This window comes from Carassius auratus, chromosome 6 (assembly GCF_003368295.1).
Source record: "Carassius auratus strain Wakin chromosome 6, ASM336829v1, whole genome shotgun sequence".
Lineage (NCBI taxonomy): Eukaryota > Metazoa > Chordata > Actinopteri > Cypriniformes > Cyprinidae > Carassius > Carassius auratus.
In genome coordinates, this window is record NC_039248.1 from 23,358,108 (window position 1) to 23,379,224 (window position 21,117).

At 32.3% G+C, this 21,117-nt stretch overlaps 2 protein-coding genes across 4 annotated transcripts in view; one reads left to right on the forward strand and one right to left on the reverse strand.

The window, feature by feature from the left end:
- Positions 1-1,368: 1,368 nt before the first annotated feature.
- On the reverse strand, positions 1,369-16,472 carry LOC113101859 (E3 ubiquitin-protein ligase Itchy-like). 3 transcript variants are annotated; one of them, XM_026265691.1, is made up of 24 exons: positions 16,127-16,472; positions 14,608-14,668; positions 14,342-14,483; positions 13,803-13,927; positions 12,618-12,740; positions 12,478-12,526; positions 11,413-11,555; positions 10,451-10,622; positions 10,230-10,325; positions 8,933-9,107; positions 8,790-8,859; positions 8,620-8,704; positions 7,608-7,736; positions 7,413-7,485; positions 6,564-6,635; positions 6,387-6,475; positions 6,134-6,293; positions 5,933-6,066; positions 5,713-5,853; positions 4,314-4,434; positions 4,109-4,213; positions 3,913-4,009; positions 2,641-2,713; positions 1,369-2,363 (listed from the first exon to the last, which is right to left on the reverse strand). In XM_026265691.1, the coding sequence occupies exons 2-24, from the start codon at positions 14,630-14,632 to the stop codon at positions 2,264-2,266; spliced, it is 2,499 nt and encodes an 832-aa protein (XP_026121476.1). In that variant the 5' UTR covers positions 14,633-14,668; positions 16,127-16,472; the 3' UTR covers positions 1,369-2,263. The 3 variants fall into 3 exon arrangements, with proteins under 3 accessions (XP_026121476.1, XP_026121477.1, XP_026121478.1); XM_026265692.1 differs by having other exon boundaries at positions 15,921-16,472; XM_026265693.1 differs by lacking the exon at positions 16,127-16,472 and adding an exon at positions 14,824-15,188.
- Positions 16,473-18,088: 1,616 nt separating this feature from the next.
- Positions 18,089-21,117, forward strand: part of LOC113101893 (N-terminal EF-hand calcium-binding protein 1-like) — a 34,376-nt gene continuing 31,347 nt past the window's right edge. The window contains exon 1 of the mRNA XM_026265697.1: positions 18,089-18,366. Coding sequence (XP_026121482.1) covers positions 18,238-18,366 — 129 coding nt within the window. The 5' untranslated portion in view covers positions 18,089-18,237. The remainder of the gene's footprint in view (positions 18,367-21,117) is intronic.

Genomic DNA, 21,117 nt, shown 5'->3' on the forward strand with positions numbered 1-21,117 from the left:
AGGTGTTTTTACACCATGATACCTGATTGGTTGATGTAGTAGTGACGTTAGGTTTAGGGGTGGGGTTGAGTAAGGGGGATCATTTAGATTGCATGATTCAGAAACACCCAGCAGTTTTAAACCACCCACATGGTGATAAACGCCCACTTTTGCTCTGCAGAGACCTAAGTCTCGTTTGGAGCGGGTTCGTGAATTATTTGAATCAGTTCGGGACTTCAAAGCGGGTTCGCGAATCTTTTGAGTCAGTTTGGGAGTTCGGAGCGGTTCGTGAATTATTTGAATCAATTCGAGAGTTCGGAGCGGGATCACGAATCACGAAAGATTCGCGCTCATAAATTTTCAAATTGGCCATAACCTTTAATTTGTTGCTGCCAACTTGGGTGGCAGCAGGGGTAGATCCGCCCCTGTATATATATATATATATATACACAAATACAATTTTCTGAAATATATACACACGCATATAAAAATATTACTATTCATTAATTAAATATTAGCCTATTGTCTCTTTTCACCAAAAAAAGAATAATTGCTCGTAAAGGAACACTCAGTATTATATGTATTTAACAATAATAAAGGTACTTTACTGTTATCGGTTTATTAGTATTATTTATTATTATACTACTTTATTAATTCCAATTCAAGCCTTTTTATAGATTTATTAATTGTGTTTTTTTCCCTGAATAAAAGTAAATCTAATGTAACAGAATCTAATGCTTTTTTTTTTGTCCTTTCATCAAAACGTGTTCAAAAGCATGCATCACTTTTATATTTAGAAAAAAATACTTTCTCAACCTGGTAATCTTTCATTTACACAATAAACGAGAATAAAAGAAGCAACACGTTTTTTTATGATTTTTTTATTCCTTCAGCGGAGAATAAATTGGTATTTTTATATTAATCATCCAACTGTACACATTCACTTAAGAAAAATAAATATAATTGAAATCTTAACTGATGTTAATATGTTGTAATTGTTACATGATTTACAGCGTTTAGAAAAAAATAAAGAGGTAACATCATCAGATGAGAGGCGTTTCGCTGGACACTTTCCTTCACTTTAAATCCAAACGATCTCCTAATTAGAAAAGATGAGCTAAAATAAAGTGCCCTGCAGCAAGACCAAGAAAAGCATCCCGATCTGTCCCACTTCTATAACCGTAACTTACTGGTATTGACAGTCCAGGTTTTGTGTTTTGCATCTGAATAAGCAGCGAAATCTTTGAAATAAACAGAATATGCATGATTTCAGTCCTCAAATGATGTCAACCGAATGCTGTAGCATCACAAAAACACACACAGACCTAATGTTTCTCAAAATAAAGCACATTTTTAGTTTTGCACTAATACGACCCACAAATATTGTGATTTTTTTTTTACATTAAAGGTATAAAAGGCAGATCTGATCACATTAGATGACATTTTTGGGCTATTGCTTTATGTTTATCCAACCATATGTGTGTGTGTGTGTGTGTGCTGTACATGCTCATACTTTTTAGTCGGCCTAGATTTCTAAAAATCCTTTCTTTGTATTGGTCTTAAGTTATATCCTAATTTTATGAGACACTGAATTTGGGTTGTACTTAGTTGTCAGTTATAATCATCAAAATTAAAATAAATAAACATTTGAAATATATCAGTCTGATAGTAAGGAATTAAACCAACACACACACACACACACACACACACACACACACACACACACACACACACACACACACACACACACACACACACAATCAAAAGAAATTATATTTTGCATGAAGAACATAAAGCCCATACTTCATTAATTTATTTATTTTTTTAGCAGAGAATTAGATTTTCTTGCACAAGTTAATTTGAAGGGAACATGTGCTTGATATTCATGAAAATAATGTAAAAACTATTCATTTTCTACATGCAAAATAATATTTCCTACACTCTTGATTTGGAGGTGAAATATGACCTGTTGCATGTTTCATTTTAGCAACTCACTAATAAAGTGCAACCTTTTCAACTGGCAAACCCATGTTTGTGTGAAGGTACAGATCCGAAGCTCTGAAACAGATGAGACTCATTCGGACACATACCATGCAAACTCATTAGCATGTGCATTACGACAGTAGAGAGTGGCGGCAGTCATGAACAGGTTAATAATACGAGGGTGTGCATAGAGTGAGCCGAGGACCGCTGCATCGCTGTGCATCCATCATGTTAAATCAGAAGAGGATGGATTTAGAGAGATCCTCCCTCGTGGCAGCAGTGGGTGTAAAGTGTGCATGCTTCACTCCTGACCAAAGCCTTCTGTTTCCTCGATGGCGAACAGCAGCTTCTCCTTTAACTGCTCGTAGCTTTTATAGGGCGGCAGATCCAGACGGTTGAAGCTGGTGGGGCGAGAAATCAAAGAAACACTTTCAAAGCTGTGTTTAGAGCTTGATTTTCATCTTGGTTTTCATTTTGAGGAGGTCTGCAGAAGTCAATGAATTGCACACTGCTCATTTTCGTTGACTGATGCAAAACCATCTTTCAATCCAGGTAACATCTGCTTAATAACATTTCCATATGCATGATTTAAAAGCTTATTTCTTATGACTGTACAGCTCTCACTAAGACCTGTTCTCACACACAGTGTACAGAATCAAACATGATTTCTGATCTTACCATGTGTGGCTCCTGGGCAGCCAGTTTTCTTTTCCCACTTTCTCAATACAGAACTTCTGCGGCCCATTGCTCCCTGCAGAAATCACAACATAGCTTCTTAAAACACAAGAACTGCATTTAAACCAGTAATCTGTGCATGCATTCAGCTGTGTTTGTGTGCTTCCATACATGAATAACAAGTTCCCCAAAGATTGTAAGTGCAAATAATAAAATTAAATACTTTTTGTTCAAGGTTTGATGATGTTAATTATTGGTTAAATGACATGCAGAAAAATTGAATATTTTATAATTTTCTATTTTCAAGTTTATTTTATGTTTATTCAAACATGTTGGCCTGGTTTCACAGACGAGGTTTATCTTAAACCAAGATTAGGCCATAGTTCAATTAGGTAATGTTTTGAAGTAATTTGTGTAAACGTGCCTTAGACAGAAAGCATCACAGCTGTGCATCTGGAGACTAAACAAAGCCACTGATATAATTCAAGATCAATCAGTGCAAGTTTCTTTCAGTTGAATTAGCTCAGATTTACATTTTAGTCAGAGACTAAGCTTAAGCTAAAAGCGAGGGGTTAAATATCAAAGACAGAATTATATTTTTTATAAATATTTAAAATTACTTTTTATGTTTTATATATTTCCCATTTGGGTTTAGTCATTTAGTTGATGGTTTTTGCCTTTTTTTAATCATTATTTTTATTTGTTTTACATGCCTACATATTTCAGAGATATTTTATAGGGCTATATATTTTCAATATTTTTTTTATTTTAGTTTTGGTTATTTTAGTATTTTAGTTCCTTGTCAATTTGTTGGAATTATTGTCTAAATTATATATATATATATATATATATATATATATATATATATATATGCATATATATATATATATATGCTGTCAAACAATTAATCATGATTAATTGCATACAAAATAAAAGTTTTTGTTTACATAATTTATATATGTCTACTGTGTTTATTTACTAAATAGATATAAATACAAATGCGTGTATATATTTCAGAAAAATATTTTTAAAAAATTATATATATATATATATATACTGCATGTACAGTAAGTGTATTGATATATAGATAATAAATATACACAAAACACATATTATGCAAAAAAAAAAATATTTTGTATGTGACTAATCGTTTGACAGCACTAATATATATATATATAAATATATATAGAACCTGGATCAGAACAGAAAGATACTAGATTAAAGTAATTTTAATCCCAGTGATTCAGCGTGACACAGTCAAACTTTGACCCTTACCCATGAGGTCAGCGAATCCCCCGACAGGAAGTCGACACGTGCCGGTCACAAACTGCAGCAGACGCATTCGCTTCTCGTTGTCCATCTCCTTCACAAACTAAACACAGACAGATAAAAGATGATGCATCTCCGATACCAATCTGACAGGATCTCCACATCTGAGAAGGTCTGGGTTTACTGAGATGAGCAGTCTGACCTGCCAGAACCAGACGATCTGTTTGCTGCTGCGAGCGTAGTGTCTGTAGATGGTGTTCCTCTGCCAGTCGCCCAGATCGATCTCCTGCATCCCACACAGCATCACCTACAGCACAAAACACACGCGGTCACTCACACCTGGTATAAACAGCACACAGATGGAGGTCAGAGGAAAGCCTGTGGATGTTATGAAGTGTGGTTTGTACCTCCAGCTCTTTGGCATCAAAGTATTGCAGGTACTGCTGCGGCAAGACTTCATTAAAGCCCTCGAGAAATGCCTGAGTCTGTTCCTCGACCCCTCGAGACAACCTCCACTCAGCCACCAACCTGCAGCACAAGCACTCTGAGGTTATGTCTAACAGCGCTGGAACTATGAGCGGTTTGACAAGATTCAAAACACCTGCAATCTGAAAATAGGCTTATTATCATTGTTTTAGGATATAAATCATAAGAATTAAATATGTGTGTTTTAACAATTAATCAATCTTTAGAATTTTTTATTAGATATGTGTAGAGTCCTAGAGGCTTTTTTTGTATATAAAAAAAAAAAAATACACATATATATATATATCATTATCATTTATTTGTTTGAATATATTTATTCTGACAATTATAAAATATATTTATTATAATTTAAAATGTTATATAATTATTCGAAGTCATTACTGTATTATATCGATATATACCGGTGTCTCTTTCTCTCTCTCTCTCTCTCTATATAGCAGCTAACTTTCTTTGTAAACCTACAAAATATTTTAAATTATTTTAATACAAATATATATTATATATAACAATGATTAGAAATATTTATAACTAATTTATAATAAAAAATTATATATATATAGAGAGAGTGAGAGAGAGAGAGAGAGAGAGAGAGAGAGAGAGATAAATTAAATTATATTTAATATAGTCATTTATGTAATAAATGTTATATATATATATATATATATATATATATATATATATATATATATATATATATATATATATATATATAATTTAACTTTGTTAATCTACAAAATATTTTAAATTATTAATATAAACATTATGTATAAAAACAGTTCGAAATATTTATAACTAATTTACAATAAATAATATTTTTTTTATTTCTAATAATAGAAATACTAATTACAATATAATGTCATTAATTTTTTTAAATAAATGTAATAGCTGATATATATATATATATATATATATATATATATATATATATATATATATATATATATATATATATATATATATATATATTTATTTATGTATATTTATATAATTTATATTGATATATATATATATATATATCTCAGATAACTTTAAGCCTAAAAAATATTTTAAATTATTACAATATACATATAAATTATATATAACAATAATTAGAAATATTTATTAACTTATTAATCATAAAAAATGATACATATTATTTTATATATATGAATATATAAATAATAATTATGTATCAAAATAATCAGAAATATTTATAACTAATTTATACATAAAAAATGTGTACAATACTTTTTGTTTAATATTTAATATACAATTACAGAAATAATAATTCTAAATGTTATTTTAGAACATTTATCTGTGCTGTATAAGAGAGAGATTTACCTGATATACTCCTCTTTATTTTCCTCCGTCACCTGAATGTTTCCTCCATCAGGTTTGAGTTCATGTGTGGTGACTTCTCCCAAAATCTCCTTATCCACAGAGAAAAACATCTCCAGGCCAGAGTCCTCTACATTATTATCCCTACGGAAAAGGGAATAATGATGCTTCAATTTCCCAGTGATTCATATCCCCAATCCCTCACTATTAAACTCCTCCTCACTTGATCCAGATGAGCGAGTTGTAAAACTCCGGGTCGATGGACTCCAGGTCTTTCAGAGCCAGAGGTTTGTTCAGGATGCGTTTAAAAAAAGGCAAAGAGAAGCCCGTGTCGATGAACTTCCCGTGAAACAGAGCCTGTGTGAGAGAGAACAGATAGAGTTCAATGCATCTCAGACTAAGACACTTCAGAGGTCAGTCGTACCATAGCGATGAACCGGCCAATGAACTTGAAGTATTTGAGGTGGTCGGGGTTAATGAAGGAGGCGGGGTTTATCTGCAGGCAGTAGTTGTCTTTGCCGGCGTACTCGAACAAACAGTACATGGGGTTCAAGACCTCGTGAGACAGCAGGAAGAACCACTCCCTGAGACATAAACACAACATTATTGTGTGTGTGTGTGTGTGTGTGTGTGTGCATCAACTCAAGTCATCACTTCCTGTAGATGATGCAATGTACCTGGCCACGCCTCCATAGTCAAGCCCCTCCTCCCCGGGGAAAATAATCCACAGTCTCCGTCTCAGATCTTGCGGATGGCAACTCATAATCTACACAAATGCATTCACAAGCTTCTTTAACTTCTGTCTGCATCTTCCTTAACTTCTTGTCAGATATGAAGCTAGAAGTGTTAATCACCTGCTGAAACGAGTCCTCGAACAGCGTTTTGCGGCTGACGTGGATCTTTATGTGCTGAGGCATTGCTAGTTGCTTCGGTATTAAAAATAGATTTTATTACATAATATATCACACATGCAAAAACCTTTTTGTTTGCTTTGGTACTATTTCCATGAGCCTTTTACGTTACTCATCTTTAAACAGATCAAATACATGCCTTTTTTTAAATGCTTATGAATACTTTCAAAACAAAATCATTATCATTATCATTATCGCACCTAAAAACAATTGATTATAAATTATTCATTATACTAAAATTAAACGTTGTTATTATTAATTATATGTAACACATTAATATAAAAAATAAGAATTTTTAAACATGAATTTTCACTGAAAATTCCGCAAAAAAAAGTTAAGTCATTAAAATATATTTATTCAGTTGTTTTTTTAATAAAAATAAATAAATAAACATTTTAAAAAAACTAATAGAAAAAAATAGAAATGAAATAAATATCCCAAACAAAAATGACAAAAGTTCGTATAATATTTTTTCTTACTTAAAAAAAAAAAAAAAAAATACAAAACAAAAATACCAAGTGCATAAAATGACAAAAAAGTAACTTAAAAAATTTAATAAAACTACAATAGAAAAAAAAAAAATCACAAAAATGACAAAATAAAAAAAAATAAAAATATATTTATTCAGTTGTTTTGCTGAATGAAACGTTTTACACACTGACTATAGAAATGAATCGTTTACAAGTCTAACGAAAGAACAACAGCCAGTTTTGATCAGAAGTTTAATGAAAATAGTGGCAAAGCAACTAAATAACTGTATGTTCCTGAGCATTTATGTATGTGAGCTCGTACCTGACACCAGAAGCGGAAATACTGCACTTTGGCTTTAAAGTCTCGTACGTATGTGATCTGAGGGCCGTTCTCACTGCAGGGTCAAACAGAAACATTAAAACAAGCGCTGCAGTACACTTATGTGTTCATGTATGGCATTTTCAATGTGTGCATCTGAGAGTGTCACATATATATCAAGCTGTTAAAAGGACTGACAGGGAGGATTTTCCTGTACGGGGATCGATGTATGTCGTGGTTCGCCTGCTGTGATCGACGAAATAAGGAATCCCGTCCACTGTGAACCTCATCTCCCAACCCTCCGGCAAAGGCTTCTCATTCAACAACCTGACACACCGAAACAATGCGTCTTAACAAACATAAGACTGCACGTCAAAAACATTATATTCATATAGTAGGGAGACAATTCAGGGTTATTCTAGTGAACTGAGAGTATTACAAAATATTGTGTTATTTAAAATTAAGCTGTAATAAAATAAAATATAAATACTAGATGAAAACATGAACAAAAATGAGAAATGTTGCTTTGGTGATTAACTAAAAAAATATTATATGGAAATAAATTAAAACTAAAAAAATTTCTCTAATGTTGCATAAAATAAAAGATAAAAAAAAGACAAAAGTGCATTTAAATTACAATTTGTTCGAACTTAAAAAAAAAAAAAAAATATATATATATATATATATATAAAATAAAATAGAAATGAAAAAAATATCCCAAACAAAAATGACGAATGCATAAAATTACGATTTTTTTTTCCTTAAATAAAAAAAAAAAATAAGACTAAAATAGAAATGGAAAAAATTACAGGGAAATAAATAGAAATGGAAAAATATATTCCAAAACGAAAATGAAAATAGTGCTTAAAATAAAAAAATAAAAAATAAACATATATATAAAAAATACAAATAAATAGAAAATAAATAAATATCCCAAACTAAATGACAAAAGTGCATATAATATATTTTTTAACTTAAATTAAGAAATAAATAAATACAAGAATAAAACTAAAATAGAAGTGAAAAATAATATCCCCCAAAAAATACCAAATGCATAAAATGACAAAAAAGTAACTTAAAAAAATAAAACTAAAATAAAAAAAATAAAAAAAAAATAAAAAGAAGAAAAAGAAAATAAATTGTTTTTAAAAAGCTGTATATTATATATATATAAAACACTGGCAGTGGATAGTTTGTGGCTGGTTCGCACCCTTGTGTTCGAGGGTCTTCCCACTGTGTGGATCTCGTCGGATGGTGAACAAAATACATCCTCCGATTACTGTCCGTCCGTTTCTCTGTGGACCAAGCCAGCAGACACACACAGGTTCAAGAACAGACAGCGTGAGATGTGATTTATTAAATGAGAGAGCGCAGACTCACCCCATCCCGGCGGCAGAGGACCCAGAGGATCAATCTCGTTACTAGCTGTCGGCGCGAGCTGTTCCTGCAGCTGAAGAGACGAGAGAGCTCGGGTTACAGAGCAGCCTGAAGAGAGTGGTTCTCTTTAGTGATGCATCACTCACTCCGTAGATGAACCTCTGGTTGAAGCGCTGCATGGCTCCCTGCAGCTGACTGCGCTGGTTCTGCCACTCCTCGTAGTTTCTCACCGACTCCAGCGTGGGTCTCTGCCACGTGGTGGTTCTGTTCATATGATCCACGTAATACACACGTCCCATCGGGTCCAGACGACGCTCCCAGCTACAACACACACACACTACAGCTTCAAACAGCTTTACATTTACAATACCTTTTAAAATAACAATCATCATAACACTTAGTAGTAGTAGTAGTATTTTTTAAGATAATTGATGATGACAACAACAATAATAATTATGACTATTATATGATTATTATTCATATTTCAGTATTTAGCATTTATCTTTTTAGCATTTATTTATCTAAAAAGGTCACATGTTGGAGAATAAAAAAAAAAAACACTTATTAAACAATTATATAAAAATGTGTCATTATTATATTTCTTATTATTAATATTATTAATTAAAATATTAACAATAATCATTTTTGATGATGATTGCTGAAAACAAAACAAAAAATCGCAATTGCTATAATCATTATCATTATTATTATTATTATTTTAAACACAAATAATTATTATTGCTATTGTTAGTATTAATCTTATTATGATTGCAATGAATATCTTTCATGCATAGAATTCAGGTAAAAGGTCAGAAAACATAAACCCTTTAATTAAAGAATAATAAATAAATAAAAAAACATTGCATTTAAAAAAAAAAGTTTACAAAAGCTTTAAATGAATGAATTGAAAGTGCTCTTAAATGCTGTATCTGATGTTTTACATACAGTAAGAGCATTTATTCAGATCATTTAATTAATACATACCGTTCACTCTTTATATTTAATATGCAAATAAAACATAGATGTGCATGAGTCACAACAATACATTGCATGAGTCAAAATTATACATTTCTCTTTTATGCCAAAAATCATTGGGATATTAAGTAAAGATTAAGTAAAAATGTTCCTAGAAGATATTTAGTCAATTTCCTACCGTAAATACATCAAAACTTATTTCTTAATTAGTAATATGCATTGCTAAGGATTCATTTGGACAACTTTAAAGATTATTTTCTCAATATTTAGATTTTTTTGCTCCCTCAGATTCACCAAATATGATCCGATCCTAACAAACCACACATCAACAAAAAGATGATTTATTCAGCTTTCAGATGATGCATAAAACCCATTTCGAAATAAAAAAACACTTAAGACTGGTTGTGTGCTCGAGGGTCACATATTAAGCAGCGAATGAATCTGTAAAACTAAAAAGAAAGTGGTTACCCAGGGGGCAGCGGTTCTGGTCTTTCCCATGTGGTTCTTTTCTCAATGTGATCCACGAAGTAAACGCGGCCGTTCTGATCCACTCTCTGCTCCCAGCTACACAGATTAACCAAGACACAGACAGAAAAGACATCAGACTAGATCCATACACGCATCCCGACATTCAGCAGCATCCAGATGTTCAGACATCATTGGGATGTGATAGTAATTATATAATGTACCCAGGAGGAAGAGGTCCGTTAGTGATCAGAGGAGCTCTGGGGGGCGTTGGACTGGCCCTCGGGGCCTGGTTTGACCCCTGACCCTCGGTTTCTCCGGTCACACACAGCCGTGGAGATGTTTCTGGGCTGGGAGCGCTGCTGCTGTGAGTGGGACTCGAGCCGGCAGAGGACGCTAAAAAACAAGCAGCTTTGCCTTGCAATTTCTCACACAGATACACATATCTGACAAAAATCAACACAAGATCTGTTTTTTTAGCATCTGATCTGGGCCACTTCCAAATCTGGACATCCGAGCTGTTCCTGTTTCATGCCAGATTGCTGTTTAAACTTGTATCGAGAAGGAAACTTAACAAGCTGTAGATAAAATAGCCTAAACAAATTAAATTCTGGTCTTTATCCGTTCAGTCAGATCACTGCAGACAATCATCAATCATGTAAATACTGTCAAAATGGCTGAAAAATAAATTTGATTTTTTTGCACTTAAATATAATAAATATTGGAATTTAATTAAATTTAAAAGACATCGTTTCAGTTCGGAGGAAAACGATTTCGGCCACAAGGGGGCGCAACGCGCCAAATATTCCTAATGCACACTTATTAAAGCAATAAAATAACATGACAATCTGTGAACAAAGTTTATAAACCAAATATAATTAATTAAAGGGCTTAAACAAGTAAAAAAATGAACAGCATCATGTATGCATAAAAGAGATGAAAGCCTATCACACAGAGTCTTTTTTGCATTTAAAAGCATGAGATGCAGTTTGATGGGAAGTCTTAACTCACTTTAATTTGACATTTTGCATGCTTTCTAAACATAATGCTCTCTTGTGCGAGACATGAAAATTACACTAGAAAATTATACAAATATCGGAAATTGACTTGCAGCCGAAGAAGTTTTAAGTCCAAACACGAATGGTTTGAAAACACATGCTGCTAATGCTAATGCTAATGCTCTTACCTGTGGAGGAAGTAGGTTTGTGTGGCCGCAGGGGGCGAGCTGGTCGGGGGGGTCTCAGAGAGGCAGACCCCGTATTTTGGACTGCATGACCATTGGTCAGCGGTGCTTCATCTGTGATGTCACTGCATGGGGACGAGTCTCGTCTAGACCAACAGCGAACAGATGCAAACGTCCAAATTCAATTTGTGCAAAGACATGGGTCAGGCACTTAAAAGCTAAAAATAAACATTTGTTTTACATTTCTGTTTTCTGTGCATGAAATATAAGCTTTATATTCCATAACTGAAATGCTAGCATTCAAAAATCTTGCCATAATGTGTATGCATCCGAATAATATGAAATACATTTGAATAAGAATAGTTAATAGCTAAATAAATATTTTACAAAAAACATTCCTGGTATTTGTGCATGACAAAGCACTTTTATATTCCATTATTAAACTATTTATATTCAGTAATCTGGCCATAATTTATGCCTTTTTTGAAGCTGCATTAAAATGAAAAAAATTATAATAATTTAAAGCTACAAACAAAAATATATATATTTTTATTAAATGCATAATTTTTTACATTTACAACTCTGCTGTTTTATATGCATTATTTATATAATTACCTTATATACGTTTTACATACCACAATTATTCTGCTTACCTTCAATAATCTGGCCATAATTAAACTGATTACTAGATTGAAGTTAAATAGAAATTTAACTGCTAATAACTAATATGCAATAACATATGCTAACAGACATAAAATCACCAAAATTAAAACTTACATAAAAATAAATCTAAATAGGAATAAAAAAAAATATGTTTCCACTGCTAACATTACATAATCTGGCCATAACTTTTATGCATCTTATTTTAAATAAAAATGATGAGAATATATAAGAGCAGATAATATAAAATGTTTTTTTTTAGCTATTATGTATCAATGAATGATGCATTATGATGTATAAAACCTCAGTCAACATATTTCCCTGGAGCTCTTATTTCACCCAGAACACAAACAAACGCAAAGAAGAAAGATTCAAGCTCTTTCGACACATATTACAGTAATATTTGACCTTCCTGCCACATCCCCGTTCAGTCTGGATTCTCCATTTACAACGGCATCTGTGACAGAAGGGAAACCAAGGAAAATCAATAACTATTTTAAACAGAAAAGGATCTAAATCTATTAGAAAGGAATAAAGAAGATCTCAACTGTGCTTTTGTTCCTCAGACGCAAAAGTCTCGGGATCCACCTGAAGTCCATCGAGACACACGGACAGATCTCCAACCATCTCTCGGTCTGAAGTCAACTGCAGCGTCTGCACCACCTCACAGACTGACACACACACACACACACACACACACTACTTACAGAACCGATAGATGAAGGTTAACAGCCTGTAAAAGCAGCATCCTGACTGATCAATGCATTCCCATGACATTTCCAGGGAATACTGAATAAAAATCTTGTTTCAAAACATTTCTGACTTGAGTTATGACTAGATTTAAAAGATTTATTCACAAGAATGTTTTGCTCACATATCAGGCATCACCGCAGTCTGCAAACGAGTTTAACCTCAAGAATAGCAATAAAAATCTGATTAAATAAAAGTAAGCTTTTAAAGCATATTTAATCATAGAAGCTTTCGTAAAACTTCATTAAACTAATTCATAAAACTATTAAAATTACAATTTTACATAAATGAAATGAAGCTGAAATAAAATATGCATTTGAAAATATGGCCTTGAAATACTGAAAGCATTCAAACTAAAATAAATGTAAAAATTAATATTATGAAAAAAGTTTAAATAAAACATAAATATTACTAAAACGGAAATAAAAGTTTAAAAGATATAAAAAAAATAAATAATATAAATGCCAAAAAAATATCAAAAATAAATATGTAAAATAAAAAAATAAAAGCAAATTCAAAAATATTAATAAATAGTATAAAAGTAAATAATAGCAAGCAAATAATTATTTTAAATAAAGATTTATTCACTAGAACGTTTTGCTCACATATCAGGCATCAGTCTCCAAGCTTGTTTAATCACAAGAATAGCAATAAAAAGCTGATTAAATAAAAGTAAGCTTTAAAGCATATTTATTGATAGAAGCTTGACCTGGAAAGCTAAATGGGCTTCACGAGGTAAACAAGCTCACAGTGACACTTCAGGTCACAGGAAAAGGAAACGTTAACCTGGTTGTGGGCTACTCAACGCCCTCAGACAGTTCTGTAATTCGCATTAGCTGCGAGTCATGTGACCGAAGTATCTGAAAAGACTCTTTGTTCGGTGCAACGAGTCCATTCTCCATCACAGAGAGGCAATAAAACACACACTACAGAGCCTGACTCTGAAAGAGATTCACACACAGGTGGAGAAGATGGAAACTCACTCTTCAGATTGTTGGCTTTTAAGATCTCGCTGACCTCCAGAGCGGCCATGCCCAGCAAAACATCAGATTTAAGGGTCTGATGACTCCAAACACGGAAAACCAACTTGCTGAAAGGAGTGACGATCCTATAAACAACACGAACAACAGAGGAGCGCTGTTACAGCGACATCAACATAAAACTATTCAAATGAACATTTTATTGGAAGCTGAAAAAAATATGCATGAAAAAAATTTTTTTTTAAATATTGCCTTGATAAAATAAATGTATGAAAAAATATTCTGAAAACAATTTAAATAAAACTGAAATATTATTAAAACTGAAATAAAATGTAAAAATAATATTAAAAAATTTAAAAATAACAAAAAAAAGAGTGAAAATATACACAATTAAAAGTAAATAATAACAAGCTAATAATCATTGTATTATAATATAGTATTTATCAGATTAACATTTATTTCTAGTCTAATGCATAATATAAATATTAATATTGATTCTGGATCTGTTGTGTAATTTATTTCAGCTCATATTTCATTCTTACACAGTGAGAGACTGTTTCCATTTGGGAGTGTGTGTGTTGGTGCATTTCTCCGTCTTCTTGGACTGGCCGTCCACACACACCTCGACGTAAGGACTGGGTCCAAACCAGTTCTTCTTACTGTCCCGAAGCTTAGCGGACAGAACTGATAAAAGATGGCAAATATAATCCCATTATAATCTATCAAATGCTGCATTGCAATGAGCGCATAGAAAAACACTTTTGTAAACAATAACCTTTTGTAGAAAAAAAAACTTGGTGAAGCTCACCTGTAATCTGAAGTTGAGCCTTCATTGTGTGGCCATTGAAAACACTTGTTGTGACTCAAATCTGAAATACACAAATAAATATTAAGTTTCGTGATCGCAAAAACTCATGAGTTTGAGATAAAAGGTCAACTCACTTCATCAACAACCTATTTGACTTCTGGAACACAGAACAGTTACGAGCGAAACAGGATATGATGTAATGGTAAGCACTCTCACATGGTTTTTACTGGCTGGTCGTTCACTAAAGACACATCTGATGTCTGACCAGTCTGAGGTGACAGCTAATCTCACAACACAAGTCTGGAGTAATCCTTGTTCAGATTACTGATGATGCAGGAGTCCGTCTGTGCACTGAGAGGAAGCGCTGATGAACAACAAGCCCAGTGACATTCTACTGATGAACAAACTGAACTTCAAATCAAGCATGATTTGGGACAAACTGTAAATGTCAACATCAAACGCTGGTTGTCAATCAATAAGTAATTTCACCAGGAAACAAAAAGAGCTTTTTTGTTCAGATTTGTGTACTTGCTCGGCTGATATTTTAAATAATTTTAACTAAAACTGAAAAACAAAAAAAATAAATAAATAAAAAATTTATTATATATATATATATATATATATATATATATATAAATATATATATTTTTTTTTCAGTTTTAGTTAAATATATATAAATATAGTTATATATATACACGAACTATTTCTGTAAATAAAATATTTTACATGTCTGTTTAATATAAATATGCATAAATTATATATGTGTGCATGTGTATACACACACACACACACATACATACATTATATATATATATATATATATATATATATATATATATATATATATATATATATATGAACTATAGATTAAAAATATAAAGACTTAAATAAAACAAAACAAACAATAACAATTTAATAATAACAAAAAAAATAACAAAACTGCAAACATTTAAACTGAAGATTTAAAACATTTAAATTGACTGAAGATGAGTCAATGTTTGTGAGAAATACTTTATATCGATATATCGATAATGTTTGAACAGTTCACAAATTAACACAGGAACTGTTGAACGACTTCTACACTGGTACATTTTGAGATTTTGCCCTATTTTGTTTCCATAACATGTCTTCTTTCAGACTAGAAGAAAGAAAACATCCAAAATACACATTTCAGTGCATCTGTAGATCATTTCCAATACACATCTCACTTACACTCACATACACCAATCTTTAATTAGATAACGCCTCGTTTGCATTTGTAAACATGAGCTTTTATGAAACCTGCGAATTAATGAATGGTAGTAAATGCTTACCCTGTTCAGCTGTGGTGTCTTGGATAAATTTAGTAAAAAGAGGTTTTACCACAGTATATTAGATGGCAATAGTATGATACCACAGATATCACAATACCATGCTTTTCCAAGCCTCTTGGAGTACCCTGTTAATTCGTGGCACATATTTTTTCACATCAAGGTGACAGTCAGGTACTTCTGTGTTATGATACTGTAACAGTACTTACGGAAGTGACGTCACGTAGCGTTTCTGACTGACGATGTCGCAGCTTTCAAAAATCAGTAAATCACGAAATATGTATATGTCTTGGAAAATGATAGTTTATCATCTTTTCAGATTATAGTTTACGCGCATTAATACACGAGCTGTCACAACACGACGCGTTCAAACAAACTAGCGTTAGCGCCTTATCAAAACAAGGCTGTTTTTCTTCCATGTTGTCCTCTATACGCGTTATTATCGCGGGAAATGTTTCTAGATCTCGGTTTTAATGGGATGCTAGGTCAACTTCCCGTCGTTTAAAGAAACTTTGCTCCATTTCAATCGTCCAGATCTGCTGCCAGCGCTGGCGCTATGTCAGAGTGATGTCACTGCGCAGCGCGACGCCGTTACGTGACGCGACGCGACGCGCGTCCATTCTGATATCCTCCTGAGATCCAGAAAAATCTATTTTAATAATATACATTATGTCATTACATTGTTTAGTGCATAAGAAAAATATCTAAAAAATAAAAATTTTGAAAAATAAAATGAAAAAGCAAAAACGACGGGAGTTTTATTTATTTTTTAATCACAAATTATTTTTAAGGTTCTTAGCTTTGTATAAAGACGATTCTTAATTATGTTTGAAAAAATATATTATAATGATTTTATATTTTTTGCTTTATGCAATATATAGTATGTAAAAAAAGTTCCATAAACTGGTTTGCCCATTTAACACAATGTTATCTATACACTGTATCTAATGGGGACAGCATGTTGAAAAAAATAAGTGTAATAATGAAAGGAATAACTGGCCAGATTTTCATAATATTATCTAATATTTCACAGAAATAAATTGGAAAAAAAGGGGCTGTTTATCCACGAGGTGTCGCTGTCGGTTTGGGCAGGTACGTAACATGGTATTTTCTTTTGGAAAACATTGATATTATAAAAATATTGAAATATTGATATAAAACCACGATATTTTGCAAGCCAGCCCAAAACTATAAAATAAAACATAGTAAATTAGTTATTATTACATGAACATTTTCTGCATTACACCACGGGTTTTTTTTTTTTTTTTTTTTTTTTACCAGTGAGTCCCATGGTATTTGTCACTCGTTTTGAAAAACATTGGTATACCATGCAAACACATTGAATATGTGTTTTAGTACAAAGGTGACTCTCAATGAATTGTGGCCCTTAGATGACCTGTGGTTTCATTATAACTCATTTCTAATTAATATTAAATTTTTAATGTTTATTTATGTATTCGTTGTCATATCATGCCATATCATTTAATGAAATTGCTGTAAATAACAAAAATTGATTTTTCTTGGCAAAAGTGAGTAAAGGGAGTGATGCGTTGAGCTGTTGCTGGACCAATCAGCATCCGAGGAGGCGGAGCCACACAGCGAGAACTTCATCGGTGGCTCTTTGAAGTCTGAATCATTTCCACGAATCGGTTCGCTCGGAGATTCATTTCAGTTGAGCAGTGCAAAAAAAAAAAAAAAAAAAAAAAAAAAAAAAAAATATATATATATATATATATATATATATATATATATATATATATATATATATATATATATATTTTTTTTTTTTTTTTTTTTTTTTTTTATTTTTTACAATTTTAAAAATCCAAAATTATAACCATAAGCCAAGACATCATATGTTAATAGGGTGAAAAAAAACGTTTCATAAATTTGCAAAGATATTAAACAAACTTCTTTCACTTTGTCCTTATGGGTTATTGTTTGTATGATTTTCAGGAAAATAATGAATTTGGTCCATTTTGGAATAAGGCTATAATATAACAAAATGTAGAAAAATGGAAGAGCTTTGAATATTGTCTGGATGCACTATATATATTCACTCAATTAGTTACTCAAAAATCCACAAAGGTTTCAGTCCAGTGATTCACTTTTCTAATCAGTTCGTCCGAATCATTCAAAGAACCGGTTCAGTCGAAAGAACGATTCTTTGGCGTTCACTAGGTTTCCTCAGCATCAGCATCATTCGCCCTGAAGACTAGCGCCGTGCTGTTGTCAGCACCACAGTTCCGAGATCTGCTTGTATATCAGTGTCTTAAAGTGCATATTCTTCTTCTTAAATTCGTGAACAGCTCGTTTAAAGATGTTGGCGTGCACTGAAATGATCACGATGTGTCTCCAGTCTGCGAAGCGCGAGCATCTCCGCTCCAAACAGCAGCAGCAGCAGCATCAGATGCAGGATGCGGTTCACGGACTGCCCATCTTTCACGATGTAAGTAGCCAAATGCTCGGTCAATCAACCCAACAATAGATGACCATGCAAACATTAACCTTGAACCCAAGAACACAAGACATTATAATACTTCTATTAATGTAGGGCAGATAGAAAGGGTGGTTAAGAACATATTAATATGTAATTATGAAATAGGTTATGCTATAAAGCGCTAATTGTTATAGGTACAGTTTGGGGAATAAATAATGCATATCTGATTATAAAGCAGAAGAATGCATTGTCATGTCTTCCATTGTAACATCAGATAGCAGGTATTTAGTAGCTATACGGTATATATAGATAATTTACATATTTAAATATAGACATAATGCATTTGTAATAAAGAGGCTATAATATACATATGAACATAAAAATCTATTTTTATAAGTATGCTTTTCTCATTCACACTCCCTTGTCATTTATGCTTATTGACTTTGATGTGTTTATGCATTCATGTTGTACAATTAAATAATTTCTGCAGCCACTGATGAAGCAAATTCAATTTGATATATTCTTTTGGATAGATATTGAATTGTTCAAATGTTTGTTTTTGCATTAATATTATTATTACTATTTTTTCAGAATTTCTAAAGTAGAGCTTTTAGCAATTAAAATCTAAACAAGGACATACTGGATTGCATTGATTCTTAGCTATATAATCTTTCTGTACTTCTTCTGTCTTGCATTTTTATTGCATGTGATGTGGATGTGTTTAATGTAAAATCATTGTACAAGCAGTTCCTGCTTCAGCACCTTTAAGGCTGTGTGCAGTCGTGTTAGTGACAGATAAAAAGTTGCAGATGTTCTCTCAGCAGGGTTAAGTAAGCTGACATAGAGGGGGTCTGACAACAGAGAGGACGTGTGTGTGTGTGTGTGTGTGTACGTGCTTGTCCTTAAGGTCAGCCTGTAATCAATTCCAGATGGATAAAATCAAGTCCCGTCCTACATTTTTATTCTTGAATATCCTCATATCCGATTTCCACATCACAGGTTGCAGAGGTTTAATGTTAACTTCACACACAGCTCCAGCTTTTGTTGTCTGTAAATGAAGAGCTCGACGTGTGCAGATGGGAGATATACAAAAAGTCAAAGCATTGTGTTTGTATCTTAAGCTTTCATCCTTTAGCGTGCGCTTGGGGAAGAAAAGTGTCATGTCTTTGAGCATCACTGCAAACACAGAAAGTTTTCTGACAGTTCTGATGTGCTTCATGATTAATGTTGCTGCGCTGCTTGGATGAACTCAATCTGTTCAAGCGCAGGCTGATCTCAGCGTGTGATTCTGTCTTATATTCTCATAGTTTCATTGAAGAGATGATTGCTTATGTTGTTGTCTTTCGCCTTGCATTTCAGATCATGTTGAAGCATCTCTTATTTATGAATTTGTCTTCAGGATGTAGAATTATGCATGAAATTAAATATAGCAGGAACTGCTACTGAGCCTTCTCATATCATCACCAAACTAGAGTTTTACATTTTATTTAAAGGTTATTGTAAGTGCAAGAACTCACAGCCAGATTCTAAAGCGTTTATTAATTAATTAATGTGTTGCTTAGGAATGCGTGAAAATAGCAGCATGTATATGAAAATGTAATGCATGACAGATATTGTCCAAAATCAAGAGTGATATTGCAATATATGTTATTTATTAGGCTATATATAATTTCACATTTGTGAATTCTCTATGTATATGAAAATATAAGTTTATAACATATTTATAAACTTCCCATGGTAAAATTTGTAAATGTACATATGTTAATATTATCTATTTAATGATATATATATATATATATATATATATATATATATATATATATATATATATATGGTCATGTCAACAATATAAATGCATCACAATTAAAACAACATATATGCAAAACTTTTTCAGATTTATATATATATATATATATATTTCTATGTTTTAAGTACATATTTATCTTTTATATTATATAATATAAACATGCTGGACAGGTTTAAAGATGGAAAAATGATATATATGTCATAAACATATGTATTTGTTTGGTCAAGATCTGTTTATATATGAAATTGCTCCAATTTATATAGATTTCATATATTTTTACTGCACATTTGTGACCCTGGAGCACAAAAGCAATCTTAAGTCTCTGGGGTATATTTATACGAACAGCCAAAAATACATTGTACGGGTCAAAATTGATTTTTCTTTTATGCCAAAAATCATTAGGATATTAAATAAAGATCATGTTCCATGAAGATATTAAGTCAATAATTTCCTACCCTAAATATATCAAAACTTTTGTTCTCAGCCGAATATTGTCCTCCGAACAAACCATAAATCAATGGAAAGCTTATTTTTTATATTCATCTTTCAGTTAATGAAAAATTGACCCTTATGACTGGTTTTGTGGTGTAGGGTCACAAATTAAAACATATTTAATGTATGTCATATTCAGATTATTTGCAGAATAATATATATATGGCCCAATAAATAACCCAAATTGAAAGAAACGAGGTACATGACCTGCTAATTAAAATATTAGCCTACATGATATTAAAAGTTGCCTTTATCAATAAAATAGGCTGTGTGTCTCAAGTGTTATCATATCGCTTCTCGCCACACGCAGACAGAGAGGGTGTTTGTGGGAGGTATTTATTCGCTCCCCGAGGTGATAATTGCTAATCATCTTCCCCGGGTCCGTATCCTCGAAATTTCTAAAGCCGACTGACATGAGAAGAGCGAACAGCTACTTATAATTCCCTCGGCTAGCGTTTAAA

Coding starts and splice junctions, on each gene's coding strand:
- LOC113101859 (XM_026265691.1), bottom strand. CDS start 14,632: ATGAAGGCTCAACTTCAGATTACAG. Junction 10,326..10,450: donor AACGGACCTCTTCCTCCTGG/GTACATTATATA, acceptor TAATCTGTGTAG/CTGGGAGCAGAGAGTGGATC. Junction 4,435..5,712: donor AATAAAGAGGAGTATATCAG/GTAAATCTCTCT, acceptor CTTGTGCTGCAG/GTTGGTGGCTGAGTGGAGGT.